At 40.6% G+C, this 14,871-nt stretch overlaps 1 protein-coding gene and 2 non-coding genes across 3 annotated transcripts; all 3 read right to left on the bottom strand.

Annotated features, from left to right (window-relative positions):
- Positions 1-6,666: 6,666 nt before the first annotated feature.
- On the bottom strand, positions 6,667-10,809 carry LOC115999787 (tRNA-dihydrouridine(47) synthase [NAD(P)(+)]-like). The gene is made up of 10 exons (XM_031239692.1): positions 10,400-10,809; positions 10,063-10,179; positions 9,749-9,985; positions 8,854-9,094; positions 8,433-8,770; positions 8,057-8,329; positions 7,605-7,886; positions 7,398-7,518; positions 7,132-7,301; positions 6,667-7,033 (listed from the first exon to the last, which is right to left on the bottom strand). The coding sequence occupies exons 1-10, from the start codon at positions 10,709-10,711 to the stop codon at positions 6,935-6,937; spliced, it is 2,190 nt and encodes a 729-aa protein (XP_031095552.1). The 5' UTR covers positions 10,712-10,809; the 3' UTR covers positions 6,667-6,934.
- A 153-nt stretch (positions 10,810-10,962) lies between these two features.
- Positions 10,963-11,046, bottom strand: TRNAL-CAA. Its single transcript has one exon. It is a non-coding gene; the product is annotated as a tRNA-Leu (tRNA).
- Positions 11,047-13,944: 2,898 nt separating this feature from the next.
- Positions 13,945-14,052, bottom strand: LOC116000569. Its single transcript, XR_004094144.1, has one exon. It is a non-coding gene; the product is annotated as a small nucleolar RNA R71 (small nucleolar RNA).
- Between the last annotated feature and the right edge of the window lie 819 nt (positions 14,053-14,871).

The raw sequence follows: 14,871 nt of genomic DNA, 5'->3' as shown, positions 1-14,871 counted from the left end.
ACCGCGTATGATTTGAAGTTGTTAAGTTCCCTTACCGCTCAGTCACGGTATCTAACCAACCGGTCTCCTTTAGCTTCGAACGTTCCCAAGACCTGGCCAACCACGAGGGCGGAATCGGTGGAGATCTTGACCGCGGTTGCTCCTAAGGCTTTCACCCGCTCCACACCGCCGATGAAATCTTCGTATTCGGCTTCATTGTTTGTGGGGACGAATTGAAAAAGGAGGGCGTAGTACAGCTTGAAGCCCTCCGGACTGGTTATTACTATGCCGCCCCCTGCTCCTTTCGTGCTGCTTGGACCTTAATGGTTGGCCTTGGGCGGTACTCGATTGCGAATTGTGTAAGCATCATCGCCCACTTCACCATGCACCCGAAAGAGCTGGAAGTTCGGAGGACCGCTCCGATTGGTTGGTCGGTCAATACTCGGATAATCCGACCTTGGAAATAAGGTGTTAGCTTCATTGCCGCCGTGTAAAGTGCGTAGACGACCTTTTCTATTACTGAATAAAGCAGCTTGGGCCCTTGAAGGGCGTGGCTTATGTAATAGACAGGTCGCTGTGTTCCCGCCTGGTCGGTTCTACAAAGTACGGCGCTTATGGCTTTGTTAGCTACCGCCAGATAAACGTCTAACGTCTCCCCAACCTCCGGTTTGGACAGGACGATTGGAGATGCTAGGTATTCTTTGAGTCCTTCGAATGCCTCCCGACATTCATCATCCCACTAGAAGCTATTCACCTTTCTGAGGATCTTAAAAACGGCAATGCTCGCTCGGCTAGTTTTGACAGGAAACGACTGAGGGCGACCAACTGGCCAGTTAATCTTTGGACCTCCCGAACTGTGGTCGAGGGTTGCATGTCGAGGACAGCCTTTACTTTGACCGGGTTTGGTTCTATCCCTTTCTTCGTCATCATGAATCCCAAAAACTTGTCGGTATGAACGGTGAAGGTGCATTTCTTCGGATTAAGTCTCATCCCGAAGCGGCGCATGATTTCGAAACAGGCCTGGAGGTCGCAATAGTGGTTTACCCGATCTGAGGTTTTGACGAGCATATCATCAATATAAGCTTCCATCGTGACCCCCAATAACCCCTCAAAGAGCTTGTTGATCATTCGTTGATAGGTGGCGCCCGCGTTCCTCAGCCCGAAAGGCGTCACTCGATAGCAGAACAGTCCTTCGGGAGTCACGAACGACGTCTTTTCCTCATCTTCTTATGCCATCTTAATCTGATGGTAACCTTTAAATGCGTCCATGAAGCTCAGCAAGTCGGCGCCGGCCGTTTCGTCCACCATCTGGTGGATGCTGGGTAACGGGTAAGGGTCGAGGGGGCAGGCCTTGTTGAGGTCGGTCTAGTCTACACACATGCGCCAAGTCGGGGGCTTTGGCACCAGCACTACGTTTGCCACCCACTCGGGGTAGACCACCGGCCTCACGTGGCCTATAGCTTCGAGTGTTCGGACCTCTTGGCGCACAAATTCCTTTCGGTCCGTCGATAGGTGCCTCGGCTTCTGTTTTACTAGCTTCACGTTTGGATTGACCGCCAACCGATGGCAGATCACTTGGCTATCGATCCCGGGCATGTCCTGGGGGCACCACGCGAAGATATCGGCGTACTCTCTAAGGACGGCCAGAACGTCTTTCCTCAGACCGGGGGTCAATAGTGTTACGATCTGGACAGTCCAGTCAGGTTGGTTGGGGTCGAGCGCCACCTCTTTTGTTTCTCCTGATGGTTCGGGTTGTTCTTTCTTATCTTCGTCTTTCCTTTGAGAAATGGTGTTGACCCGAGAGGATCCCGCCTCTTGCTTTTGCACTGCCTTGACGTAACACCTTCTGGCGGATCGTACGTCTCCTCGGAGGACTCCGACCCCCTCCGGCGTTTGAAACTTCATGCACAGGTGGGGCATGGAGATTACCGCCCCGAGCATGTCAATTCTCGGTCGTCCCAAGATTATGTTGTGGACGCATGTCAGATTCACCACCACAAAGTCCATCTCGACCTTAAGCACGCGCGGGAAGGTCCCGACCTCTACCGGCAACCGTATGCTTCCTTCGGGTTGGATGGTGTCCCCCGTGAATCCTGAGAGCGGAGTGCGAATGGGTGTCATGGCGATTGGGTTTAGGTTTAGCTTCTTCAAGACGTCATAGTAGAGCACGTTGACACTGCTACCGGTATCGACCATTACTCGTTGGATGTCGACTCTCATGACGTCTATGGTGACCACAAGTGCCTCCGCGTTGTAGTCGGGTTGTGACGGTAGATCGTCGTCCGTAAACGCTATCGGGTCCGTCCGTGGTCGCTTTGCTCGTGGTTCGGATTCGACTAAACTGACGTGTAACTCTCGAGACCATAGTCGGCGCTCTTCGGGCGCGTCGCTGCCTTCAAGCCCCACAAATATGACGTGTATAATATGCTTTGCGCCTGACGTCGGCGGCGGTTCCTCCAGTTCATCTCGGTTATCCGGGTTATTCTTGTTCTTGCGATCCTTCCCTGACCTACGAAACATCTTTTTCTAGGGCTTCTTGCTTTTATCCTTCTGCACGAACTGGGATAACTCGCCCGACCTTAGTAAATCTTCGATAACCCTCTTCAGACTGGAGTAGTCCTCTGTGTTGTGTCCCCGATTCCGGTGGTACGCGCAATACTTAGACTTATCGTCCTCGTCCCAGGCGGCCTCTGGTAACCTGACGAGATTGCATGATTGAGCGTAATCTAGTACCTCCGCCACTGGCCGCGATAATTGGGAAAAGGTCGGGACCCGGTCATGATTAGGACCATCTCTCGGCTTGGGTGGCCGGTCAGTATTTCGTCGGTCGGGTCGACTTGGCCCCGCCTCCTGCCGGCGCTTAGCCGCGTTCGCCTTTCCCGCATTCGCGTGATTCAGCTACCCGCCGCAACGCCTCTTCGTATGTCAACGGAGGTCGGAGGATGAAGTCCTGATATAGAGGGCCGGCTCGGAGGGATGAATGGAGAACATTGATAGCTGTCCGATCGTCCATGGGCTCCACCTCTCCCACTGCGCTCTTCCATTTGACGAGGAATTCAGCAAGAGTTTCCCCTTCGTCTTGCTTTGCGATTTCCAAGTACGTAAAATGCCGGCGGACAGCCTTCGAGGTCGCGAACCGCTGAATGAATCTCCTTGCTAATTCCGTAAAACTATCAATAGATTTGGGTTCTAAGGTTTTGAACCATTCGATTGCTCGACCTTCTAGGGTAGAATAAAACGTGCAGCAAATTACCGCATCAGACACCCCCATCATCAGCATGTTTCCGTAGTAGGAGTTAACGTGTTCCTCGGGGTCGGTCCTGCTGTTGTATCCCTTGCTTCCCGGAACTCGAAGGTCGATCGGATACGGGTGATTCATGACCTCGTCAGTGAATGGGGCAGTCAATAACGCTGCGGCGTCATTTCCCGGCCTTGGTGTTTGCTCGTTTTTCCAACGATTAAATTCTTTTCGGACCTGTTCCAAGATGCCCCGGGGTAAGGCACTACCGCTGCTATTTCATGCCCGGCTTCGTGGTCTGCCCGAACGGGAGCTGCTGCTCTCTGAGTCGCTCGGTAGCTCGGGATGGGTCTGTCTACGGATCTACGACCTTCTTCTCGTACCCCTAGGCGTTCTCTAGCCGAGGGTCGTAACCGTTCAAAAGCACTCCTTCAGGGGGGAATACTCTGTCCCGTCGACAGACTCCATCGCGGCCTCCGGTGGTCCGCGGGGTGGCACTGGCGGGGCGGGGTACGGCACGGATGGCCTTCGTTCTAACTATACCCGGCGAATCTCCGGGTTGATAGGGGCAAGCGACACTCCCGGGGCCGGGAAGTACGTCGGCTGAGAAAAAACTCCGGGTTGGAACTGGTAAGGCGGTGGAGGGTAATACTGCGGCGTGTGTTGCCACCATTGATAATTCAGATCTGGGATCCCCATGGGGTTCAAGGGGTACTGAAAGGGCATTTTCCCCACCCCTTGAGGGTAGGTCAGGACCTCGTGGATGATATTTATCGGCTCCTGCGGTGAAGGCTCAGCGGGATGAGCCCGTTTTGACTCCGCGCGGGTGTTGAGGTGGGACCTGAGATCCTGATCTCCGGCCTCAAGATCGTCCATGTACTCCATCTCCTGTGCTTCCGGTTCATTGAAGAAATCTAGGTAAGGATACATAATTGGGGAACGGCTGTCTTGCGTATTCGGCTTATCTAACGTCGGTCCCCACAGACAGCGCCAAAAATGATGGTGTAAATACGGGAGATAATAATAATTGGATACTGGGTTATATTAATCGAGGAGGTGAAGAATCAAAGGTAAGAGTCCGGGTTTAGGCTTAGATCGGGAAGCAGATCTTAGTGATTCTCAATGTGGCCAAAAGTCCTATCTCCTCAATAAATGCAGGTATTTATAGGGGACAGTGCAGCGTAGAGTTCCGGGTTGCCGGCATGCCGCGCACGTGGCGTTCATGCACTGTCCCCCCTGCCCCCGGACCGTAGCCGTACACGTGTCTTGAGCGGCCCAGTACCGGGAGGTATGGGCAGGCCGGCCCGACCTGAAGAGGTCGGGTAACAGGAATAAGGTTGGTTAGGTCCTGCTTGAGGTCGGGTTGCTGGGTGCATTGGGGATAACGTATGTGCTGAGTATAGCCCTATCACCCACCTACTGTGAATTTACTAGTTAAATATGTCAATTGTTCCCGTGATGTTCAACTTTGTTTACCAAAAACTGAAACACTTTTTCATTTGTTAGTTAGTTGTGAAGCAACGACGGAATGTTGAAGAATTATTGGGAGTGAAATAATTTTGGAACACTACAAATCTACAATTGTTGATTGGGTAGTGCAGAATTTCGCAAGCTTAAGAAAAATAAATATTGTCTACTTATAATGACTGGCTATAACATTTAGAATGCAATAAATGTGAAAATTTGGCACAACCACAGCATCCCAATACATAATTATTGTGAAGAGTGCAGGGGCTTATTTGAGAGATTGGAAGAATGCTACTAACAATGAAGAGTTGATATTTTTTAGAACCAAACTGTAACAGAAAAATGAAAAAAATCATAGGCGGGACGATTGAAAACACAGTGATCAATAGTTATTTTGGGAAGATGGGTCTCTGTTGTGTGTCGAGAATAAATTTGGGAACGTTATGACTTATAACTTCAAAAGAATACCTTGGAAGGATGTTTATGACTCCAAAGAAGGTGAAGCCATCAATGTCCGAGAGGCCTTGAGTTGATTGAAAAGACAAAGGAGTGGATTATTTCACTCAATCACTCAATCTCAAAAATCCTTCTCCCCGTTAGTTTAAGTTTTTTCTCAATTTTTTGTAGACCTACCATTTTACTCCACTATATTTTGGTTATTTATTTATTTATTATCATTATAAAAATTATAATTACCATTAATGGGGAACGCCTTATACAATGTCTTCATTGAAAAACTTGGCATTCTTATTTTGATTTAATTTTAATGATATTAAGGAAATGATGGGTTGTTTTTCTCTTTAATGGACGGGACTATATCTAAGGCCTTCTCCAATAGATTAAATTTTGGTGCTTTTTTTTAGGAGATTTTGTAAGTGTGATTAGGAAGGAGAAAATGAGGGTGGAAGAAAAAAAAAGAGGAAAAAAATAACAAACAAAAGCTGACAAAACAAATTAAGAAAAAACTAAAAAAAAAAAAAAATTAATGCTAAAGAGTGCTATTGGGTGACAAAATCCAAAAGGGGATGCGCCTCACGTATGCCAAAAGGTGGGCCCACTGGGACTGACAAAGTTTGGGAAATAACAGGAGAAAAATCCACCTTTGATTTCGATTTCACCTTCCCATTTGCTTAAAACACACACTTGTCAGTTTATTTTCTTAAACTTTGTGTCCAAGAGTGCTATTGGGGATGGCATAACATAAGTTACCAAAGTGTTTATCAAGATGAATTTTTTTTTTTTTGAATACTATTAACTCTATCACAATGCAGTATCTGTTCGTAAGTATTGCCCCCATCAAGATGAATTTTTAAACTTGTAACATCCCATTTGAGAGAACCACAAAGGTACCAATGGGTCATTAAGACAAATTATTGTGTGGACCACAGTCCAAAACGATATTGTTGAATTTTATGAGTTAGAATAATATACATTATGAGTTAGAATAATATACATTATGTGTTAGAATAATGTACATTATGTATTAAAACAATGAAACTTCTAAGTAAGATAATATACATTGTGTTAGAACAATGTACATTATGTGGTAGAATAATGTACCTTATGTGTTTAGAATAATATATACTATGAATTAGAATAATGAAACTTCTAAGTAAGATAATATACATTGTGTTAGAATAATGTAAATTATGTATTAGAAAAAAAAAAGAATAATAAAACTTCTGCAATAAGATAATGTACATTATATGTTAAAATAATGTACATTATGAGTTGTAAAAATATATATTGGACCATGTCTGTGTGAACCACGTTCCACACAATAATAGGTCATTAAGCTAGTTACTTGACAAATTATTTATAATGAATCCAACAGGAAAGCCATTAAATTTTTTTCGTGAATGAAACTACTGAAAATTGGCTCTTATCTACACCAATACTTTGGATAAATCTTCTGCCGAAACATCAAAAATCAAAATCCATATCAATGCCAATAAACAAAAAACTTTTGAAAACAAGTAAAATACCGAAAACATCCAGGAAAATAGGCACTTCATTTCCTCACAAGTCACAATACAAAGATCAACCGTAAGAATAGAAATTCTAGTATTTCAAAATTTAAGAGCTTCCAGAAACCCACAGCTCTCAGATAAATTTTAAAAATATTATTACCAAAATACAAGAGCATCTCCTAAAGCAAGGTATGAATGCGGCCCAAAGCTTGAGCAAAGCAGGCCCTTGTTGGCACCCCTGAAACTCCTATCAGAAGGAGCAGATAAGAAGAGATTGATATTAGCCATTTTCTGCTGTATCGTAGGCGTTGGATTTGTGTTTTGGGGCAAATGAAAACCCCTCAGGAACCTTGCCAAGTAACAGTTCGGAGATCCTGATCTGTTTAAGGAACATGACAGACAGATCATGACAGATTATTAATATTGTACGCTTTAGAGATTTAAATAACAATGGAGTGAGAGTTACAGATTTGATACCCAATCGGCAGCAGAATCAGAAGCCATCAGTGTCTCAAGGTCATCTCGACCATAATATGCAGGTGATCGCCAATTTATTCTTTGAGGGATTACATCTAGCAGACCAACTGGAATATATCGGCATGTGTAACTAAGCCACTCTAACAAGAAGTGCCTGGTAGTCTCCACGCCTGAAGCCATTTAGTACAAACGTCAACATTTTACATTCATGATGTCCTTGGCAAATGTGTTTGCCAAGAACAATCCAAAAGCCATCTCTTACTTACCTTTTGAGTCAGAACCCCAGTGTTGAAGGCCAAAACGCACATAATCCTTCAAGATATCCAGCCGTTCCCCAGAGCTAATATCCCAGTGTCTCTGTTCCTTGATTTCAGTAAATATCCAAGGCTACAAATTTTGGAAGAGGGTTATTTCAATATGGCCACATGACCAAGTGCATAGAAGATCATCAATGAAGAATGTATTTACAACACCTTTATCAATGCACCTCGAGCAATCATGCATGTAGAAAGCTCAGGGCAATCATTTTTGTGTTTGTTCCAGTCTACATAAGAGAATACATCACCATTGCCAAGGACTTGCAATGACTTGGGGGCAGTTTTTGCACATTGGTAGATGTATCCCCAGTCAGCAAGCTTGCTGTAGCGTTGCTGACGTGATCGACCATGTATAGTAACTGCAGTAGCTCCACAGTTTCTAATATCTGCTATTAATGAATGAATGCGATTTTTCCCCTCAAAATAACCTGTTCGTACCTTAAGCAGCAAAAGGCGCAATTATAAAGCATCTCAGAAAAAGAATCTAAAAGATCTAAAGAGTAGAAACTTGCTGTAGAAAAAACAAATATTTGTATCCAATTGAAAACTCCATAACCTACACTCTTATACTTGCATTAGTTTTCCTGAATGCCAAAAGTACAACTTACCTTTATGGTTATTGGCGTATCAACAGTTGCAGTAGCCCCTGCTATGACACTCTTCATTCGCATCGGTTTTGTAAGAAGAGATGATCCACCACCTTTGCTAACGACAATGTCAATTGGGCATCCCATGTTAATATCAATAAAGTCCACTGAGCATTCCTGCTCAATAAGCTCAACAGTTCTTGCAACTGTATCTGGATATGATCCACAGATTTGAACACCAAAAAATTCTTCAGATGAGTGTCGCCTTAGCAGTGCCCATTCTGATGCTTGACCCTATGGGCATGGAAAAAGACAGTAATACACTTGCACTTTAACTTAAATATTTCTCTTGACAATTTTGTGCAATTTAAAAAAATACTGAAAAACAAGAACCCACCTGTAAAAGATTTGTGCACATTGCCATCTCACCACAGGTTACATCAGCTCCCAGCACCTTGCAAACCCTTCGGAAAGGTAGATTCCCTACTGTCGTCAGAGGAGCAAGGTAAAGTTTCTCTTTGAAATCAATAAGCTTTTTCTCACGTGGATGAACTTTAAGGCTTTTATCCGTCTCTGCAGCAGGATGATCTACGGTTGCTGCAGATGTAACTCTGTCTTGGCTCCTTTGAAGATTTGTCTCCTGGATATTTGTAGCTGCTGAAAGCATTACAGCCGTTCCTACAGATGCATCTCCATCATGGCTCTTTTGAAGAACTTTCTCTTGGATATTTGAAGCTGTTGAAATATACAACTAAGCTCTGGAGATCCTCACTAAGCAACAATATGAATTCTAGAAACAAAATACTCAATTTACATACCATTGTTAACATCAATGAAAGTAGGTGTTTCGTTAATAGAAGATTTAGCCTTCTTTTGTGGTCTATCATCTTCAATCACAGCAGCATCATCTAGACCTTCTTCACCTGTAACTAGAAGAGAGCTCTCCAGTTTGATATTAGCATAAGCAGGAGCTTCATTGTTATCAGTAGTGGAAGAGCCATTTGTGTCAATTTGATCATCTTCCTCTTGATTGGAAAACTTATCATTTATTCCATGTCTCTGCAATTAGAATACCACACCAATAAATAACAGCACCAGAGGTTAAAGAGGTGTAAAACATACAATATTGTTGTGGATTCTACCACCTTCATGTCATCAAAGCACACAGAACTTACGTTCAATCATATTATAGATTTTGTTCAGAAAAGGGATATCCTCCCCAATGTATTTACTATTCTCTAATAGTATTAGTATTACATGATTCCTTATCTTCTTCCGCCTGACTTGTGTAGTTGATACAAATCAGGCAGGAAAGAAAAGTAATCAAATAATCATTCTTGTGGCAGAATTCAAAGAAGCATAGAATAAGGGATTGACTGATTATGTAAATCCTTGCTCATTTTATGGAGCATATACTTAGGGATTGACTAATTATGCAGTAGTTGATGCTCCCACCTTATTTTACATATGGTAATAGATTATAAATACATACCAACTCTTAGAAGAGAGGGCATCCAGTAGAATTGGAACAATTAACTCTAAGTAGCTGAGGGCAAGAATTTATTCTTTTCTTTTGTTTTACTTTATAATATCATGAAGTCCTAGATTTCTGTTTTTCTTTCCTTTGGTTTTACTTTACAATATCATAATCTCCTAGATTTCTTGGTTCAAATTCATCCTGTCACTTTACTCTTGTCAGAAGTGTATACTGACCGTAATCCCAAGATGTTTGAGTGTAGCATGAGCCTTGGTGAACTTCAGTTTATTTTTCCACAAAAGCTTCTGAGTTTCCTTGCTCAATACATTTAATTCAGAACACTGCCTACGACTATTCAAAGTCTCCACTGGTAGATCATCTTTGTGTGTACCTGCAAATCTACAAGCCAATCCATAAGGGCATGGCCCTTCATTATCCAGGAAAGGGCATGTACCCTCTATATCAGCTGGTTTCTGCATCCAATTGGCAACAAAAATCAATTTACAGTTCACACAAAAACCAACAAATTGATTCTTGATTTGAATTTTACCTGAGCATTGAAAGCGTCCACATCATGGTTAAAGCGGCACTTATCACTATAAGAACACGCACTAACTTTCCCAGTTTTTGCCACCACGGGACAAAGATTAAGAGGAGATTTTTGTTCCTAAAATTAGAACCATCAAGATACTTCAAAACCTTTTAAAATTTTAAAAATCTTCTGATTAAAGAAACCAAATTCATGGAATGGTTAATGTAAGTTACACGATAATAACAAGACTGCAAATTTAGTGTACAAAGCTTACAACACTAGGACATAATTAGAGCAGAATATGCACTTAAAAATAGTACAAATTGCATTTTCAATTTAATTTTGGGAAGATGACCTGAAGGCGTTCACGTTTGAGTTGACGTTTGGATTTCTTCTCTTTGAGCAGAGGATTGGACTTAGCCTCTGCAGCGTCGTCATTTTGGACTCCGGTAACGGCACGGTTGCCGTCGCTATGATGTCTTTGAGGGGGAGGACGAAGATATTCCCTCTTCACTGGAGCTATGGCTTTGGCCACTAGCTCTTCTGGGGTCTTATTATGAACCGTCTGAGTTTCCACTCCGCCTCCGCCGACAATTTTCGCCGGCGGTGGATGCTCCGAGATACATGGATCCTCGACAATCGGTTCCGTCGACGTTGGTCCGTCCATTTCGGGTCAGGTTGATATTGAAGTTGGTTTTTATGAGCAACCACTCATCTATGCAGGGCGATGGAGCTGAGAAGTAGGGTTTTTCCAGGGTAGTTGGTGCCAAAACGACACCGTGTCGTTCTTTATTGGAGAGAATTTGTTGGGCTGTTTTTGTTTTTATCTCGGTGGGCCTTTCTTTGAGGCCTTCAAAATTTCCGTTGATTTGTAAAAATAGCCCAATAAATACAAAAGTAAGGGGGAATCAAAACATTTGTCAGAAGTGGGATTTGAACCCACGCTCTCTCACGAGAACCAGAACTTGAGTCTGGCGCCTTAGACCACTCGGCCATCCTGACTCTTTGAATTTTTAGTTCAATACATTTCTTAAATACTATGTTAATTCGTCAATCAGTATTACAATTTTAGCATAATTTTTTGAATTGATATGAATCAAAAGTTAATTGCAAATTAAAGTACGATTTTGATCTTACTTAAGTGTTTATCTCTTAAGATTATTTGTAATTTGTGATTTTTTTTTAAAACCCAAAGGGTGGTACAAATTTTATTGCACACGGATCAATAATAGTTCAAATTATAATTTAATGTTCATAAAGTGTCACACAAAAGTATATATCACAATCAATAATACAAAAGTATTAAAGATAATCAAAGCATGTAAAACGTAAATAATGAATTATATTAAAAGCTATCATCATATTTTATTGAAAGAGAAAGTTTTATTTTTTGAGCAAGTGGAGAGGATTAACCCATACAACTTTCTAGTGGTGCCTCTCAATAATTCATGCATTGATTAGCTAACTTCGGGATGGAGTAAGGACAGATCATTCTATAAAGCTCTATCGAATCACAAGATAAACCAAGATGTTCACCACGCACTTTTGTTCTTAGAATACATGCTTCAAATCAACACTCGAATCCTTTCCACTCTTTGCATATTGCTCCACAATATAATATTTATAAGCGGACCAAGAGGTGTTCTTGTTCCTTTAATTTAGTTCACGACATCCTTAGAATTCCCTTGGATATCAATCATGCCAAAGCCCTTATTGCATGCCTATTCAAGGCCCTTGACGATTACCTAGCACTCAAATTCCCATAACATCCACGCACGTGATACTTACAAAGGAAACCACCATGCCAACTAGGGGTGGGCGTTCGGTCTTCAGTTCGATTTTTTTTGTTTCGGTTTTCGGTTTAAAAAAAAAAATTAAATCATTCGGTTTAACATTAGAGTTCGATTTCGGTTCGATTTGAAGCGGTTCGGTTTCGAATCGGATTTAGTTCAATTTGGTATTCGGTTCAGTTTACGACCCCCGAATTTCAACATTTTCTAGGCGACAAGGTGGTCGGGGGCGCCGCGACGTAAAAGGTGTTGTAATAACTATGCATGAAACATCACATAACCCAAATCCAAAGTCTAATATCTAAATATTAAATACCAACATAACAAATTAACAATTTAAACAATTTTAAAAAAAAATAAACTGAAATTAAAATTTCAAAACTAAAATTTCATTCCAATTTACTGGAATGAATTTCCACGGTAAACTCAATCCAGTAAACTGGAATGAATTCCAAACTCATTCCAATCTAGAATGAATTCCAAATTCATTATAGTTTGGAAATATATATATATATATATATATATATATATATATATATATATATATATATATATATATATATATATATATATATATTTATTTATTTATTTATTTATTTATTTATTTATTTATTTATAATATATATAATATTTATTTATATTTAATTAAAAAATCGTTCAATTTTCCAGTTCGGTTCGGTTTTTTACCGAACCGTTCGATTCTTCTAAAACATGAACCGATCGATTTTTCAGTTCGGTTCGATTCGATTCGGGTAATCCGAACCATTTTGCCCAGCCCTAATGCCAACTCCCCTCTACATCATAGAGAATACCAGTGCATTTGGATACTTCAATTCTTTGTTTAATGCACTTATCAACATTAAGGGTCATTCTATTGCTAATTGGCATCTCCTAACAAGTTACCAAGTTCTTGTAATTTTTTTTTTGCTTCCCATAGCTCATGTTATGGGCAAAAGCTCTGCATATCTCGTATTTTATCTCAAGGATTTATTGGTTTTCTTCTTAGGTTCCATTTCGATGCCAGTAAACACTACCTCATTTCTCCACTAGCTACCAAATCCACCATAGGGTAAGTGCAAAGAAATAGACTAGTTGTCTCGATAATTAGAGCCCCCATTGTTATCGAGGTTCAATTTTAGCCAGTTACCTATGTCCATATTTCTTCACATAACTACATTTGGAAGCAAACCTCTCTAAACAACCACAGCTCTGTTGCATTATATGAGTAGGTGGTCCATGGTTTTAACTTCCTCGAATCAAGCCAAACAAATGTCATCGGATGTGGGGTCTTATTTCTTCCTTTCTACATTGCAAAGGATCTTACCATGATTCACCAAGCTACACAAAAACTCTCATTTTGTTGAGTAGCTTCAATCTCCAAAGGAAAAGGTTCAAGTTAGCCATTGAACTACGCACGAAAATGTAATTGAGTTGTCTAATGGCATATATTTTGTTGTTGGTGGTGGTTTTGGTGTCAAAAGATGTGTGAAGTGATCACGGGTTTATATCGTTCTCAAGGGAAGACAAATTGGAAGCGTTAGCTTGTGATCAAATCAATGAATATAGAATCATATTCATCATATGCCATATCACGAAAATCACACACAAATAATTCATGTTGTAGTATTCACAATTGAAAATTGAAACAAGTATTTGAATTCAAGATAAAGAAAAGCTAGGAATGAGTTGCTATTTAGTCATGTTGCATCATAGTGTCACTTAAGACTTAGGTTGATTGCATTGCAATGGTTGTTATTCTTGAGAGGTTTTGTTATTACCTTTCTCCTCTCGGTCTACTAGGCATACTCTTGGATTGGAGCACTTTTTAGGTAACCAATTTACCAAAGAGACATTTTCACAAACACTTTGCCTTCACCTCTTTTCGTACCTATACCTTTCAGTCTCTAAGCAAGAAAACATCATTGATTGGAGCTACATTGATTCTAGCAATTTCTTGCCTAGAATCAATGCCTTAAAACATTCCTAGAGGTGGTCAAGTCTTGAATGACATGACAGAAGAAGAATTGAGGATGAGGTGTTTCCCCCTTCGGACATGGCTGGAGGTTTATAATAAGTTCATAGGTAAATTCTATTCTCATGTTAAAACTGCAGAATTAAGAAGGAAAATTGCGACCTTCTCGCAAACTGAAGGTGAACCGTTCCATGAGGCATGAGAAATGTTCAAAATGTTACTCATTCAATGTCCCCATCATGGCTACCCATTGGAGTTGCAAAATCATATCTTCTATGATTGTTTGACCCAAACCAGCCAATTAATGGTTGACAATTCGGCTGGAGGTGTCATGGGAGAAAAAATTACGGAAGAAACCTTAGCATTGTATGAAATGCCCTTAGCATTGTATGAAATGCTAGGGGCAAACTCCCAACAAAAAAGTGTAAGGGGACGGACATAAGGTATGTATGAAGTTAAATCAAATACTGAATTGACAATTCATATACTAAAAGTACATTATTTATTTACTGAATGTGTATTATTTGATACTTCTTTTGTCCCATTTTATCTGTCATACTTACTATTCATTAGTTAAACTAACTCTTTCTTCTTTGTTTATTTTCTTTATTTTTTTTACTTATTTTTAAATTTAGTTTTTTTTTGTGTGTTTAATAGTACTTTTTCTGTAGTTTCTAAATATATAAGTTTTGTATATCAATACTAAACTTAATATTATGAAAAATTGAATTGAAAATAATTTAGTCAAGTTTTGTTAACTAAACCAGACACATAAAATGGAACGAAAGGAATAATATATAAATTATATATTTTCAAATAATATACTTTATATATATATATATATATATATATATATATATATATATATATATATATAAAATGTACTTTTAATATATTAAAAATGTATCTTTTATTTATGATTCACATTGGACCATAATCCAATGGAATAATGATTCTTAGTTTCTCCCATGGAGCATATTTATGCGGCAAATTATGCTGTGGACCTGGGTCCAAAACTACGCCGTTTTTGTCTTTTTTTTTTGTTTTTGTTTTTTAAGTAAACAT

The sequence above is a fragment of the Ipomoea triloba genome, chromosome 12 (genome assembly GCF_003576645.1).
Source record: "Ipomoea triloba cultivar NCNSP0323 chromosome 12, ASM357664v1".
Lineage (NCBI taxonomy): Eukaryota > Viridiplantae > Streptophyta > Magnoliopsida > Solanales > Convolvulaceae > Ipomoea > Ipomoea triloba.
This window is presented reverse-complemented; position numbering and strand designations above follow the sequence as displayed.

Bases quoted from the DNA above. Each gene is read 5' to 3' on its own strand.
- LOC115999787 (XM_031239692.1), bottom strand. From the start codon at position 10,711: ATGGACGGACCAACGTCGACGGAACCGATTGTCGAGGATCCATGTATC. The intron at 8,330-8,432 runs GTGGGTTCTTGT...CCATGCCCATAG, and splicing joins TGTGCACAAATCTTTTACAG to GGTCAAGCATCAGAATGGGC. The intron at 7,887-8,056 runs GTAAGTTGTACT...TTGCTGCTTAAG, and splicing joins ATACGCCAATAACCATAAAG to GTACGAACAGGTTATTTTGA.